The sequence below is a fragment of the Taurulus bubalis genome (genome assembly GCF_910589615.1).
Source record: "Taurulus bubalis genome assembly, chromosome: 20".
Lineage (NCBI taxonomy): Eukaryota > Metazoa > Chordata > Actinopteri > Perciformes > Cottidae > Taurulus > Taurulus bubalis.
The window spans coordinates 15,653,549-15,668,103 of record NC_136608.1 but is presented as its reverse complement, the minus strand read 5'-3'; the positions used below and the strand labels follow the sequence as shown (position 1 = coordinate 15,668,103).

The window sequence follows — 14,555 nt, the reverse complement described above, 5'->3', positions numbered from 1 at the left end:
GGATCGACCAATCACGGAGGAGACAAAAGTTGATCGACCAATCCGCTTCCTTGTTCTAGCACTACGTCAGCAGGTCGTTTTGCACATGTGCAACAGCAACTTTTAACACAATTTAAAGTGGAAAACAATGGAAAATAGCATAAATATGACAACAAACTCGCACTTTTTACAAAACCTTTTACATTTTAACTTTACATCGTTCATGTATTCATCCAGTTACATATGTTATCTTAGTATTAGATGTTATTTAACACATGTACTATGTAGAAGTACTCCAACCTTCTCATCTCTAACCGTGTTAAGAAACAGGAAAAAGAAAAGTGCAAGCATCAATATATTTGAAAGTAGAAAAAGTACTGATTATGCAAACAATATTTCCCTCCTAAATTAAGTGGAATAGAAATATAAAGTAGCAGAACTATTTATATATATTATTCTCAGATGTATATGTCTTCCTGAAAAGTTAGATTTTTCATCTATGTGTTTTAATATTACTTTAAACATAATATTTACATACATTTCCATTTTATGCTACACTATATACGTCCACTACATTTTTGGAGGCATAATTTGTACTTTTTACTTGACTACATTTTTGACAGCTTCAGTTACGTTATTTATATTGATCCTACATATACTGTAAATCAACTAATACATAATTGTTGTTGTTTTTGTTTGTCATGCGTTTGTTGAGTTACAAATGGGCTACAACTGAATTCAGTTGTTGCATAATGACAACAAATTATCCTTGAATCCTAAAATAAAATATAATTTTTTTAATTAGAATTATTTCGTTTTTTGTTTTGTTTTTACAGAATAATAAAGTAGAGCAATGCGAAACTAAAACATGAAACAAACTTCAAGGAGAAGATAACAAAGAAACACAGTTATTTCTACTCATTAGTCATGCTGCGGGGGGCGTCACGTCTTCAAATCAGCTGATTCGGGCTTCCGTAGCCGAGAAGCACGTGACCAGGAAACAAGGAAGTGTTGTCTCAAACAGAAACAGGGCCGAGTCTGTCCCGTTTTTTCTCCCCGGTCTCAACATTTCACGCTCCTATCAGACACAGAGCTGAAGGAGGAGAAGGACAGCTGCGACAGTTTCACACTCGTTTGAGAAAATGGGTTTAAATCCCTCGTTGACGACGATTTTATTGCGTTGCCTGCTAATCTGCGTCACTTTGTGGAGCAACCTAAGCGGTGGCGTGTTTGCCCGAAAACCAAACATTGTTTTGATCCTCACCGACGACTTGGACATCGCCATCGGGGGTCTGGTGAGAGAATCTGGTTGTACTTTTACTGCATGTATGTGTGTGTGTTTTTAGCTACCAGCGAGTCGTGACTTTGCTTTTGCAGCTCAATCATGTCATAATATATGTATATGTGTATATATGTGATTTAATTGATGTCAGCTTGACATTTAGTTTTGGTTCTTTACTAAGCTGACTGCTCACATTCCTCCTGGTTGGACACATCATTTGGGCATCTCTGTGAGTCAGCAGCTTTATCAGTCTGCTCCCACGGTTTCAGAAAACAGCCTCCCTCCTTCCAAAAGAAACAAACCTCTTTAGGATCCGAATCTAATTGAACAATCAGACGATTTAATTGCGAAATACTGTGCGATCCAACCTAAAAACCTAGTGATTGAAACTGCTGTTGCTCTAAAAATTGGTTAAGGTATTCAGATGGGTATTAATACCACACTGTGAAACCCTTCAAGGAAAAGTATTGCATTCAAAAGCTTAATTAAATTAGTACAATTATATTATTTCACTTATTTTTATCAGCTGTAATCACAACACTTTGTATAGCTTAGAATATATATTGAAACTTTTTGTAGCTCCTCATAACCACATCTTAATTTAATGACTGTAAGAAACTCAGACTGTGTGTGTATGTATGTATATGTATATGTGTATATATATGTGTGTGTGTGTATATATATATATATATGTGTATATATATATATATATATATATATATATATATATATATATATATATGTGTGTGTGTGTATATATATATATATATATATATATATATATATATATATATATATATATGTATGTATATATATGTATATATATGTATGTATATATATGTATATATATGTATGTATATATATGTATATATATATATATGTATGTATGTATATGCAATAGTAAACTCAATTAGTAGACTCAATAAAAAAAAGAACATTTACAACAAATTGTGATAAACAAATAAAGAGTACGTTAAAACCAGTATGTTATTAAAGTGTGTAAAATGGAGCTCGTTGACTAATTTGAGAATATTTGTCTCATCACAATCAATCTTTTCCTTCCAGACTCCCCTCCCCAAGACGAAAAAACTAATTGGTGATGCCGGGATATCATTCACAAATGCAGTAAGTACATCATCATCATCATCATCATCATCATCAAGAAGTGGCTGAAATCAAACCCCAACACAGATATTGATGCAGAGCCGTCTTCCTCCCTCCAGTACGTCGCCAGCCCGCTGTGCTGCCCGAGTCGAGCCAGCATCCTGACGGGGAAGTACCCGCACAACCACCACGTCATCAACAACACGCTGGAGGGGAACTGCAGCAGCAAAGCCTGGCAGAAGAGCGAGGAGCCGCACACCTTCCCCGCCCTGCTGAGGACCTACGACGGATACCAGACCTTCTTCGCTGGGAAATATCTCAACCAGGTAAACGGACGACGGGGTTCTACTGGTTTAGAGGCAGCAGTGGGAAGCGTAAGATCATGTTTACGTCTGCTAATTGCACATCAGAGCAGATTGACTTCCTGTTGCTCATTAAATGTGTTTACCAGTGTGTACAGACGCCCTGATCCATATTCTGGTTTATAACCACTAATAGCTATTCAACAAACATTGTTTTTTTCACGAAAATAAGAGCTGTTCTGTGCAGCTTTTCATTTTGTAACACCTGCAATAGAAAATTCCGTTCAGGTGATTGTCGGTAGTTGAATACAGTCACAAGATCTTTGGTCATGAGTTATTTTTAGGTGATGATAAAGTCCAACTGTTAGAGTTGCATCAACCCTTGTGATAAGCAGATGGTCGAATGGGGAACCGGGACAAACTATTTCCAGTGTTTCCTCACTTGTTTCACTTGTGACCTCCTCACCCCTCGTGTCCAACGTTTGGTCAAAGCTGGAAACAGAATGAAAAAGCATTTGCGGTGCATTTTTTAACACAAAATCTATAGACAAGATTTATTGCATTCAAAGGTGGATTCAAACAGTTTGTTGGTGGAGGATTTAAGGAATATTAAAAATTATTATAGATCAGAATAGTATTAAACAAATAATACATGTATTTCTTATGTATTAGTTTTGTTGTGCTGCTGTAATAATCTATTGTGTGTCATTAAACTAATACACACTATACTGTGTGTGTGTTTTTTTTCAGTACGGGCACTCAGAGGCTGGTGGAGTGGAGCATGTTCCTCCAGGCTGGAACTACTGGGTCGGACTGGTAAGACTTCAACTTTCAAAATATCTTTTGAAGCCACACATTTACTATGAGGTTCCTTCCTGTCTGAAACATTTGGTCAGAATAAAGGTTTTAAGGGACAGACTATCAGACCCTGCTGCTGTAAGATTAAAGCTTTTCTAAAGGAAGTCTGTCGCTCAGACGCACTACCGCTTTTGTCCACAGGGGTCGCCAAAGATCACCACAACGTTGACGTTTCTTTTAGTAGCTTAAATGTAGAATGTCTTATTACCACACTGGTTTTTCTGTGGAGACCATTAACCCTTCCTGGATAATTATAATGTACTTATTGTAGTGTCAGAGGGTTTCTGCCACGTTTTAAGAAAATAACTGAGTTCAGGCCATGTGGTCATGTGACTGGAAGCTCTCTGCAGAAGGAGCCAGACTGACAAATGGGCCAAAAGTAGATTTTCTTTACGCTTCTTCTAACTGGTTCACAGAAGTCACGAAACAAAGGTCACGCCCGTGATACGACTGCAGTGCAGACGAGTTTATCTCGACTGTTCCTAAACAAACACAGATGTGAGAAGAACTGGTCTCATGACCCGCCGGCTTATCACAACACATCAGAGAGAGGGAGAAGGTCATGCAGTTTATATATATATATTTTTTTATTTATTTACATTGTGTGTGTATATATAATATATATATATATATATATATCTGCTAACTTGCTCTCAGGAAAAGTAGAAAAGGCAAGAACACAAGTGCCCGCCACCAATTAGTTTTTAATTCTGTGTCCATCCACATTATTGGCTTTTTGTGATCCATGTTGGGTTTTAAAAGCTTTCTGCGGTTATTCTGTGCAGGGTTCTTACGGTCATGGAAAACCTGGAAAAGTCATTCAATGGTTATTTCCAGGTCTGGAAAAGTCCTTGAAAAAAATAAAATCCCAAAGGTTTAGTAAAAGTCATGTAAATGTGTTATATTCATGTGTTCATGACGTTCATTTACGCTGAGTTTTAAATAATGAATATTCTTTTAAAAGAAAGACTCAAAATATAAGCAGGCATACATACAGGCATCTATATAAATGTTTATTCTTTTAATCAAACTATTGTCTCATTCATTTGAGTCATTTAAGGTTTACTGTATGCTTTGTATTCTCATTGTTAGTTTAAATACTACATTTACTCACATTTTACTGTTTACACCCAGATTTCACTAAATGTTTGCTCATGGAAATTTGGTTTAAAGTCATGGAAATCCATTGGTCAGAATGTGTATGAACCCTAAAGTGGTTAAAATTATCCTAATTTATTGAAGTCCATCCATACAATTCATGACATAACTACTGGTTATACAATTCTTATTTAACATTTTTTATAAAATGGATTAACTATTCAAGATTAAATGAATAGTTTTGATGGATTAGAGACCTAAAATACAGTTTACGTGAACGCTCCTAACTGACGCTGACGTCTGTGCTCTTAATGCGGCAAAAATGGTCAAAACTATTTTAAAAACCAATTAGAATTCCAGTGTGTAACGTTAAAGTTAAGTTGTGGTAAACATAGAATTTAATTGATTAGATCGACCCCATTTTCACCGATGTCCGATCCAGCTATTTGAGTCGGTATCGGCCGGGTGGTGGTTTCGCACCGAAATAATCCAATTTCAAAATAAGAGTATTTCATAAAAGTTGTTTGTGTTTTCCAGGAGAAGAACTCTAAATACTACAACTACACTCTGTCGGTGAACGGAAAGGCCGAGGATCATGGAGCGGACTACAGCAAAGACTACCTGACAGACGTCCTGGTGAGGAAATCAAACGCCTCACGTTTTATATTACGTCCTGTAATAACAGGTCAACTTTGTCATGTTAAACAATAGCTCTTTAGAGCAACTTTTAATCAGGGTTCGTATGGAAAACCTGGAAAAGTCATGTAAATGTGTTGAATTCATGTGTTCATGTCGTTCATTTACGCTGAGTTTGAAATAATGAATATGCTTTTAAAAGAAAGACGCTCAAAATATAAGCAGGCATACATACAGGCATCTATATACATGTTTATTCTTTTAATCAAACTATTGTCTCATTCATTTGTGTCATTTAAGGTTTACTGTATGCTTTGTATTCTCATTGTTAGTTTAAATACTACATTTACTCACTTTTTACTGTATACACTGAGATTTCAGGAAATGTTCGGTCATGGAAATTTGGTTTAAAGTCATGGAAACCCATTGGTCAGAATGTGTATGAACCCTGTTTACTTCAAAATCTTAAAAAGTAACTTCTAATATTAAAGTCCTTCCTTTCCTCCCTCCCTCTCAGGCCAACCGGTCTCTGGACTTCCTCCAGTATAAATCCAACTACCAGCCGTTCTTCATGATGGTTTCCATCCCGGCGCCCCACTCCCCCTGGACTGCAGCCCCTCAGTACCAGCACAGCTTCAACACCACCAAGGCCCCCAGAGACCCCAACTTCAACGTCCACGGGAAGGTAGACTCCTCTCCCGTCACTAACAATACCCCCGAGGTCAAACGTGATCGATTTAAAATGCATCTTTTATTCGTCTCTTCAGGACAAACACTGGTTGATCCGACAGGCGAAAACCCCGATGACCAACTCCTCGGTTCAGTTTCTGGATGATGCGTTCAGGAAACGGTGAGTCTCTTCCTCTTTTATCATCCCTTCTGCCTGTCGTCTTTCCTCTCCGTCTTCTTCCCCTCTTTCTTATAAAGGGCGACTTTGGTTTGGTTTCACTGCATGTCGGTTGTTGCTCACTCTGGCCACTAGGTGGCGAACTCTGCTGTCGGTGGACGACCTGGTGGAGAAAATAGTGAAGAACTTAGATGTCAGAAAGGAACTGGACAACACGTACATCTTCTTTACCTCCGACAACGGCTACCACACAGGTATACACACACACACACACACACACACACACACACACACACACACACACACACACACACACACACACACACACACACACACACACACACACACACGTGTCTTATGTGTAGAGGAAGTACTCAGATTCTTTACTTATGTAAATACCATAGTCTAAAATACTCCATAAATCCTGAATAAAAATGCTACTGAAGTAAAAGTACAACGGTATTATCAGCAAAATGTACTTAAAGTATTAAAAGTACTCGTTATGTAGAATGGCTCCTTTAATTTTTAGATACTGTGTATACTTTGTAGTATTATAGTACTGCATCAAATTGTATATTTAATATCTTTCTCTATTTAAAAAGTAACGAGTACTTGTGTTAATAAATGTAGATGAGAAAAAAATTATACTTGTATACTCTGAAGTATAATTAAAATACTCAAGTAAAATCTGTGTGTATGTATATGTATATATATAAAAGTAGAGGTGTTTGCGGTCTCTTCCCGCTCTTCCAGGCCAGTTCTCTCTTCCTCTGGACAAGCGGCAGCTCTATGAGTTCGACATCAGGGTTCCTCTCATGGTCAGAGGGCCAAACATCAAGCCCAACCAGACCAGCCGGGTATATATACACACACACACACTTCACACACACACCTGTGCATGCCCGCCTGCAGCATTGTTGAAGTAAACAACTGAAATGCGTCTCCCGTCAGATGCTGGTGGCGAACGTGGACCTCGGGCCGACCATCCTGGACATCGCCGGCCACGACGTCAACAAGACGCAGATGGACGGCATGTCCTTCCTGCCCGTTATGGTGAGATTTATTATAGATTAATGCAAAAAAAAATCCCTTCATTTAACAGGTAGAGCCCCTAAACGTGACACTTAATCGGCATAAATGGAAGATGATATGAATAAGGCCTTTTTACAATGAGCTGTTTATAACTATAAACAGCTCATTGTATAAAAGGCCTTATTCATATCATCTTCCACTGGTATAAGATACAAATAATTTTACAAATTGTGGGGGAAGATTTTTCCAAAATGTATCCTCAACTGTCTATTAATATCATTTTAAAAATATTTCTGTGAATGAGAAATGGATCTTACGTTATTAAATATAATGCCTGGTTTAAACAGCAGCTAGATAACAGCAATTATCTAAGTTCTCTTTTTTTTTTTAAAGGAGCAGATTTATTTAAAACATTTTTAACCTTCCCCCACAATTTGTAAAATTATTTGTATCTTATACCAGTTTTAAAATATTCAAAATGAACAGATAACTATATTATCATTACTTTGTTTCCTATTGTTTCAAATATTGATGACAAAAACACACACAAAATAATTTTTAAGATGAACCCAATCTAAAAATGTAAAATAGAAAACATCAATAAATGGTCGTCACAAAAATATGATAATAAAATCTGAAATGCTTCTTCTTCTTCTTCTTCTTCTTCTTCTCCTCCTTTTTCTTCTTCTTCTTCTTCTTCTTCTTCTTCTTCTTCTTCTACTCCTACTCTTTTTTTCTTCTTCTACTCCTACTTCTTCTACTCCTTCTTCTTTTTCTTCTTCTTCTTCTTCTTCTACTCCTTCTTCTACTTTTTTTTTCTCCTACTCCTTCTACTTCTTCTTCTTCTTCTTCTTCTTCTTCTTCTTCTTCTTCTTCTTCTTCTACTTTTTTTCTTCTACTCCTACTCCTTCTTCTTCTACTCCTTCTTCTTTTTCTTCTTCTTCTTCTACTTTTTTTTCTTCTACTCCTACTCCTTCTTCTTCTACTCCTTCTTCTTTTTCTTCTTCTTCTTCTACTCCTTCTTCTACTTTTTTTTCTCCTACTCCTTCTACTTCTTCTTCTTCTTCTTCTTCTTCTTCTTCTTCTTCTTCTTCTTCTTCTACTTTTTTTCTTCTACTCCTACTCCTTCTTCTTCTACTCCTTCTTCTTTTTCTTCTTCTTCTTCTACTTTTTTTTCTTCTACTCCTACTCCTTCTTCTTCTACTCCTTCTTCTTTTTCTTCTTCTTCTTCTACTACTTCTTCTACTCCTTCTTTTTCTTCTTCTACTACTTCTTCTACTCCTACTCCTTTTTCTTCTTCTTCTTCTTCTTCTCCTTCTCCTCCTCTTCCTCTTCCTCTTCCTCCTCCTCCTCCAGGAGGGGAAGGTGAACAGCAGCAGCTGGAGAACAGACATCCTGGTGGAGTACGAAGGAGAAGGAAGCAACGTGTCCGACCCGGCTTGTCCTCTGCTCGGTCCAGGAGTCTCGGTACGAGATTACACTTTTAATATCACCTGCGGGACGTAAAGAAGCAGCTTTTATATTCTCTCTCTCTTCTGCAGGAGTGTTTCCCAGACTGTGTGTGCGAGGACTCGTACAACAACACATACGCGTGCGTGCGGACCGTCGCCCCCTCTGTCAACCTGCAGTACTGCGAGTTCGACGATAACGAGGTTTGTTTTTCTTCCGTCTGTGTTCATTCCGTAGCGTTTTATTATTTGTTGTGACCTAAAAAAAATTAAGAATGAAGGCATCTGCCCCGGAAAAGGAAGCTGGGATTTATTTAGTTACTTAAAGATGTACATTTGTTTAATTTGTTTACATAAAACGACTAGATTTATACATGATTTGTCGAGTTGTGTTGTAATTTACTGTCATAAATCAACTTTTTATGCAGTTTTAAGGCATATTTTTACAAAACAATGGCATATAATGCATTTAAAGCCACGAGTACGTAAAGATCCCTCACTTTGGCGCCACCTGGTGGTCAAATACGTCTCTGCTTCCGCGTCTTTAACTTGTGCAGTTCGACAGTAACGTGGTTTTGCCTCCTGCAGGTGTTTGTGGAAGTCTACAACGTGACCGCTGACCCCTACCAGCTGACCAACATCGCGAAAACCATCGACCAGGAAGTCCTGGAGAAGATGAACCACCGGCTGATGATGCTGCAGTCCTGCTCCAGGCAGTCGTGTCGGACGCCCGGCGTGTACGACACCAGGTGTGTGCAGCGCCGCCGCGTCTAAAACGAGAGCTCGCCGCACACCCCAAAAATATGTCTAAATGCACATTTATTTTTAGAATATATTAAAACATAAAAAAGGTTTGCTTCCTCTTTTAAAATGGCGAAACAAATATGGGTTTGAAGTTGGCCCAGAGATACATTTTATTACATTTCCTGCATTTTCTTGCCCACGACTGCGTCATACTAATTAATATTAACTGTACTTTAAAGGAAACAACGTCCATTTGTGATGATCACGGGTAGGAAAATATTTAGGTTATAAAAACATGAAGAAAATGTCGAAGGATAACACACAAGATACTAATTTTAATAGGAATCTGGTGCATTAATTTAGCAACGGTTCAACTACGGTGTGGTTTTATTACCAGAAAATCCAATTTAAATGCACAATTTTCTTGTAGTGTTTTAAATCTGAAATGTAGATGTTATTTGATGTTAAAAAATAAACACCCTTTAGATTATTATTATTTTTTTTTTTTTAAAGCCCTAATTAAAAAATGACAAACTAAAAAATCTCAAGCAAATGTTACATATCTGTTATTTCGGAATAATCAACCCTATAATTTTCAGCAAACAGAAAATTAAAATGTTCTCGAAGGAAAAATTCCATTTTTAAACCCAAGAAAATATTCGCGTACTATTAATTTATTATTGGAAACTTTATTCTCCATAAATGTTGAATTGCAAGCGAGACAAACTTCACCTTTTACTTTAATGAACGTGTACTTTATCAATTGAACAATATCTATATTAATTAATTAGTATGAAATTACACAACTTCTTGGAAATTACAGACCCACAAGATAAAAACGAGTATAACAAATACATTATTATTTATTATGGAGCACACATAAAAGTTAAATCTGCTTCCTTGGACGTCCACATTCTTTAAAAACAGATTATTGACTCTGTCCCGTGTTTTCAGGTACAAGTTTGACCCTCGGCAGATGTTTTCGAGCCACAGCTGGCGGCTCAGCCGACTGCGGCAGAAGACGAAGTAAGACGAGCGTGCGGAGGGAGGAAGAGGATGATGAGGAAGAGGAGGGGCTGTGCTGTCTTGTCGTATTCGGGCCTTTCCTGCTGCTGTTGCCTTGTTTTCAGGCCTCCTGAAGGGACCAGGTGGGTCTGGAGGCCTCTGGGTGCTGCACCCACTTCGAGTTTGTCGGTAGACGTGCAGGGAAATTATTCAGGATGGATTCACACTCGCAAGACGTTGCTTCCTGTTTTCGTGTGAGCTCGGTCCATTTTAAAATCCTGCAAACAAGTGTTTTTCATATCAGTGGACAGTTCATGGAAGGTCTTTCATTTTCTTGTCTAAACATTAATTCATTTTATCAAGAATTTCAATCTTAATCGAAGAGAAAATAAATAGACACACTTTCCATGAAATGCAAATGTGCATCTAAACATTTACAGTTTCACGTGGACAGTTTCTCAAGGTTATGTCTGTTATCAATCAAGCAGTATATCTGCAAATAATCAGAGTGAAAAATATAATTTGGAAGTTCCTAATTTAGCAAAAAGTGACTTTAAAGACTTTAAAAAACTTTAAAACTTTAAAGACGATTTAATGTCTGACATTTTAAAAGTCTCCACATACATTTACACAATTTAAGGGATTTATCTCGACTGTTTGTGTGTTAAAGCACCTTTTTTATTTCTCAGAATTCAAATTAATCACCACTTTTTGTCTTTATTAATTAATACAGAAGCCTCGATAGGCCAGTAAGGGGAAAAAAGATTATGGTGGTTTAATAATTTTCTCTCCCGAGTTTGTGTGAAGCAAAGGTACATATATTTTGTTTTCGTAAATGTGTGTAAATTAAAAGTTACCTAGTATAAAACATGAAGCTTTTACTCCCATTTAGAATATGGAGTATTGGCACATGTGAGCCTCTTGTGGCCAAAATGAGTATTACAAGAACACAATCTAAGTTTTGCCAGATACACTTTTTTAGTCCCTTTTTTTTTTATATATATATATATATATATGAATGATAGAGATGGGAGAGAAAACTAATTAGATCAGATTTCGAAATGAATCTACTTCTTTTTTTTCTCACTTGCCTCCCAGGGCTTCCGTAAGTTGGATTGTAATTCATCTAGTGTTGTACGTTTCATATTTATGTCACAACTGTCACTTTAAATGGACAGAAAAACATTCATTTCCATGTTAAAAGGAGGGAAATTTGACCTAAAACAAGTAGTTTTCTTTCTTTTTGTTTTGTAGCGTTTCAATGAGCCGAATCTGAAACATTACAAATATTAATTTCCTAATTAATTTCAGAAAAATAGAAGTACTTTTTTCACATAATCAGGGTTTCGGTCGGCACAGTTTTAGATCAGCTCTGTTATCTTTTATTTATGTTTCTATCAATAATTATTATTTTGCTTTACGAGTTGGATGTGAGAACTTTTAAGAGGCCAAATAATAAAAATGTGAAATCTACATTTTTATAGGGAAACTTTAGGAAACTAATTGTTTTCTTTGGATCATGTTCATTTTTTGCCATAAACAACATTTAAACGATTTCTTAAACCCTTCTGTTGATAAAAAGAGAAATCTGCTGGTTTTTATTTCAAAAGGTCGATATATTTTAAGATTATTTTATGGAGATGCATTAATTTTTAAACTCCGCTCAAATCTGTGTAGATTATTAACGTCCAACCAAAGATCTGTTTTACTTTGGGAGCAAAGTATTAAACGACATTCGGTCTCGTCACATCTGCACGACGTTGTTGTAAAAGACTGAATCTTTATTTTTTGATGTTGAATTATTTTCTCACTGACGAGCAAATTATTCAAACTGTTAATCGTGAATCGATGGTTTTACGCTTATTGTTATTCTCGCGGCTCCTTTCTTCCTCTGCAGTTTGTTCTGTTTCACGACTGAATTAATGTGACGACCACGGAGAGTTCCTCTCGTTTCAACTCACTGATGCACTTTTTAAATCTGTCAGAACTGATTTATTTTGCAACCCTTCGTTTTATTGAATTGTATTTTTTAGAATAGTTTTCTGTGATTTATGTATTTTTTGCTTGTGTATTTTGTCCAAATAAAGAGATTCTCAAATAACACAACTTGAGATGAGCCGGTCCTGATCACAATCGATCGGCGCACAATGCATGCTGGGTAGATCTGTGTCCGATTTGCTCTGACTTCATGCACACGTGGTCAACAATAATCTCACGAGAGCGAGGCGGCCGTCGTTTTTAGAGCGAGGCGCCGCAGTAGCTCTCCACCGACTGCGTGGCCCAGTGCATGATGGGAAACGCCTGGCTTTCACCACATCAGAGGGCTTATTGGCTCTTAGATCTGACAGATTATTGCAGGATTACTATTTTTTTTTTGTGACTGTGCATTAGAGACACGGTAAAAAAATAATAATAATACCCAGAAAAAAATTGCCAAAAAATTTAAAAAGAGTACAATAAAAGAGGACTTTGCAAGGTTGTCATGTATTAGTAATAATTTACATATTAATATATTCAAATACTATATTAATATAAGCAAAAGTATAATTGGGAATCACACGGCGTTCCCAAGTGCATCATGGGAAAGTAGATTTAGTTTAAAAACTGCACTGCTTCAAATGTGTAAAGATATTATTGATTGTAAGACGTTTATATTGATTTTTTTTTTTTTTTTTTTTTTTTTTTAAGGTAATTATGGAGCAATAATAAAACCCACTGCCTTTGCTCAGCAGGCGCCTGCGGGGCGATCAAGTCCAGGAAGTGAGGCGTGAGCTTCCGGAACCGCGTCGTCGTTATGCCAACCAGGAACGTTCCGCAGTCGCTGCGGCGGGAGTTGTCGGGGTAACCGACGTTCACCTTGTTCCCGGATGTTGTTCCGCTGACTCATCTCCCGGTAGCATACAACGATATTGAAGTTAGCTTAGCAGCTAGTCCCGGTTTAATGGAGAGGAAACGGAGTTTGTGTGGAGAAAACGTTTCTGTCGTGTGAAAATGTCTTAAGTCCAAATGCTGAGATATTTAGTCAACCAGCGAATAACTGCGGCTGCTGAAGAGATATTTGGGCTGTTTGAAAGAGCGATAGCAGAGAACAAGAAGGAACTTTCTAGATCAAGACAGGAGAACGAGCGACAACGGAGACTACTGGACGCTGTTTTCAACCCGGTAGTCCGGATACAAAGAGCAGGTTGGTGGTCTTTGTTCTAGTGTCAGCATCGCAGGTCGGACACATAGAGGAGGGATTACGGTAAAGGTGTGAATGAGTGCGAGGCCTCTAGAGTAGATATAGTAGTGATGGCGAGATGAAGCTTCCTGAAGCATTGAAGCTTTCCATCCAATTGGTCAGAGCTGCCAACTTTTAAAAAAACCTTGGAGTGAGATTTTGTCGGGGGTGACCAACATTTAGCCGCGCACGCAGCCACACACGTTGGTGGCTCAAATATCAGGAAATTTGAATTAATTTGGCGTTGTACCCATGTTGTACCCTGCATGCTGGTGGTTTGTGGGGCCTAAAGTCGTTGAGGGGCGGCCTACTGGAGATGGACAACATTGGTTACATTCTGTGAAGCAAAGACATAGCTGATGGTCCACCCCCAGGACATTTTGGTTGAAGTAGATGTTATTTCATGCATTCTAGTGGATCTTTGGGTGGTATGCTAAAGATGTAGCCTGGTACCAGCCGAACTTAGCCGAGGAACCAGCCGAGGTTTTCCAGTTCAGTTGTTCTTACTCAGTGAGAAAAGTCCAGTCTGTGTTGCTTGAACAAGAGCGTGAAGTCTGGTTGAATGAGGTGGAGATGAAGGACAGCTGACAGGTATCGGTGAGAGAGGATCTGATCTGTACATCTTCTGAGCAGGCCTCCTGGTTTTTTTTTGTATTTTTTATTAAGCATCACAAGAAAGCCTGGGTTTCCCCACAGTTCCAACAACCAAACGGACTCGGTTCCCATGAGCTCAGATCCAGTGCGTTACAGAGGCTCTGGCCCAGCTGCGCGCTTGGCGGAGCTCCTGCGCGTCACGCCCCAAACCAAGCGCACCAGATCCAAGGCGATCCTCAATAACAGAAACTAGACCACGCTTTCTGGGTCACTTTTTAAAAAAGTATAAAGGTGTATACAATGTTTTTCTGAATGCCAGGGAGGTCATGTTCACAATGAACTCCTGAACTCTGAGGACTGGCGGATTTAAAATGTGCCAAAATGAAGTGCCAGGATATCACATATG

At 38.0% G+C, this 14,555-nt stretch overlaps 1 protein-coding gene across 1 annotated transcript; it reads left to right on the top strand.

The window, feature by feature from the left end:
* Nucleotides 1–1,121: 1,121 nt before the first annotated feature.
* On the top strand, nt 1,122–10,360 carry gnsa (glucosamine (N-acetyl)-6-sulfatase a; the record flags this gene model as incomplete). Its single annotated transcript, XM_079236133.1, has 14 exons — nt 1,122–1,274; nt 2,327–2,386; nt 2,485–2,691; nt 3,418–3,483; nt 5,161–5,259; nt 5,777–5,944; nt 6,027–6,109; nt 6,242–6,360; nt 6,860–6,963; nt 7,058–7,159; nt 8,495–8,605; nt 8,680–8,790; nt 9,175–9,335; nt 10,285–10,360. The coding sequence occupies 14 exons, from the start codon at nt 1,122–1,124 to the stop codon at nt 10,358–10,360; spliced, it is 1,620 nt and encodes a 539-aa protein (XP_079092259.1).
* Nucleotides 10,361–14,555: the final 4,195 nt, after the last annotated feature.